The following is a 2369-nucleotide window of genomic DNA, read 5'->3' on the forward strand; positions in this document are numbered from 1 at the left end:
ACACCCAACTCAAGAACCAGATATAAAGTCGGAGAAGAAAGCAACCCTTCACCAATCCTCAACAAACTCATCCTTACACAGATACATATTGACTGTGTGATCACTTAACATCAACAATTATATTAAGAATGATTAATATATTGTACTACGTATATATTAAATATTATATTCCTAAACTCAAAACACAACACAAAACTCAAAAGGCAACTTTTTGATATTTTCATACAAGTGTCTTATTTTTGCTTTTTGCTCTAAGTGTTTTGTTTTTCCAAAAAATCACAATGCTATCGTGTTTTTATTTTGGCAAAAAAAAAAAAAAAAAAAAAAAATTTTGGAAAAAAAAAAAAAAAAAAAAAAACACCATGGTTACTAAACACTCTCTAAGAAATTGTGTTTAAAACGACTGAACTCCAAAAATATGTATGCACAAAACATTATTTATGCCTTGAATTGTTAACATCTAATTACGTTACGCATATACATATTTAAACAAGAAGTATATTATCTAATGTGATAATATAACAAATTTGACCTAAATTTATTTTAGCTTTTTAAAACTGTTTGATGGTAAATGAATAAAGATTCATGAAGTAGCCACTAATGAGTTTTGCAACATAATGTGAGCGCCAAATGTGAACAAATTCATATTTGGCAAGAAGAGATTGATTGAGCAAAAGTAGATTAAAAACAAGGAAGAGGCAACTCATGCAACTACACTTTCGGGGAACATAAACATCACTAAAACAGCACATTTATCATCAAAACAACAGCGACAAATGCACACATAAAAAGAGGACATACATAAGTAATTTTCCAGTTAATTTCCTAATTTCAGGCTCATTACTTTAGTTTTCCTTGACCATGTATTTCTCAAGTTATTTTCCACCTATTTCTCCAATCACAAACATAACAACTTCATCCACATTAACTAACAAATAAACAAGGAAACCATCCCAAAATATCTCCAATTCATTAGAATCCCCAAATAAAAGTACCCAATAAAGCTACATGATTTTGGATGTAAGAACCTAAAGATGGAAGTCTAGTAAATATATCAGTTATCTTTATGTTATGTTTCTCCCTGTTATACTGTATACACAAAAGCTCTCAACGCCTTGATCGCCTTCTCCTAACAGGTCTGAACCATTTCAACCCGTTAGCTCGCCTGGACCCATTCTTTCTGAGCTCATACCCAATACTGTGCATGTCTTCACAAATTTCATGCCTCGAAAGAGAAATCATACCTGGCAAGATTTCCTTTTGGAAATCTCGAATCCTCCCTCTCCCCCTTTTTAGCTTGTGAACCCTGGTTGCATTGTCTCCAGCATTTTCCTCCACCTCTATCATTTGTGTTAAGTGATCGTTGCTTATAACCTCGGGTAGCTCTAGTGTCATTGTCTCAAAAGTATCAGTGGAGTATTGAGGTTCATCTTTCTTATTCTCAGTGGTATCATATTGCTTAATTGGGGATGCCGATGATGAGGCTAAACAAATACCAGAAAGTATCTCCGCAGCATTAACAACTGCACGATCTTGATCATGTTGATGTTCGTTATAGAATGTTTTCTCTAGTGAACTTTCAACAGCCATGTTATCTAATTGTGTAGTTCCAGAAACTTCCTCCACAATTTTCGAACTGCATTCAGTGCTTTCATTAAGATCATTGGATTTGATTCCAGAGAGAGATTTTTCATTGCGTCCATCTTGAGGTACATTGACGTCTTCAGATGAAAGGGCCGTTCTTCCTGCATCATTTGGTAATTCTCCATTAGAATCACTAGAGAAGCCTTCTGCTGATTTTCTACAGCATTCAGTTATGCCTGTGGAGTTGGATGCCTGAATTTGATCGAAATCTGAAATATTTGACCTCTGTGAATCTTGGCAGAGAGGAAATAACCAGTTGGTGCTCTTTTGGACTATGGATGAGGTTGAGGATGGAGATGAATATGTAAGTGTAGGATCATTGAGAGAATGAGAAGATTCATCATCTTGAGGAATATTAAGGTCAATAAGGATTGGTTTGGATGAATTAGGTTCTTGTTTATGGGTTGAGTTAGTAGATGTATTCACAAGACCGGGAACACTTGATTCACTACCTCCTGCAAAAAATACATAGCCAATGAGAAGAAATTTAGGATATGCAATAACATATTACTTGCATAGAGTATGAATACACTGCAGAGTATAAGATCTAGCAATGATATCATTGACTAATCGATGAAGAGTTTACTTTCCAATAAGAACAAAGAAAAGGACTTCTCTGCAACATTCTTATCAGCTTCAGCAAGACAAGCTTAAGTGTCACACTGGATAGAACTACGTAAATGAGCCGGTTTAGTAATATCCAGAGAGTCCTCAGTCATCCCACC

The 2369-nt window shown here is 34.9% G+C and overlaps 1 protein-coding gene across 1 annotated transcript in view; it reads right to left on the reverse strand.

Annotated features, from left to right (window-relative positions):
- Positions 845–2369, reverse strand: part of LOC109839647 — a 5636-nt gene continuing 4111 nt past the window's right edge. Inside the window, exon 3 of the mRNA XM_020408153.1 lies at positions 845–2099. Within this exon, the coding sequence (XP_020263742.1) occupies positions 1108–2099 (992 nt within the window). The 3' untranslated portion in view covers positions 845–1107. The remainder of the gene's footprint in view (positions 2100–2369) is intronic.

Source organism: Asparagus officinalis, chromosome 4 (genome assembly GCF_001876935.1).
Source record: "Asparagus officinalis chromosome 4, Aspof.V1, whole genome shotgun sequence".
NCBI lineage: Eukaryota > Viridiplantae > Streptophyta > Magnoliopsida > Asparagales > Asparagaceae > Asparagus > Asparagus officinalis.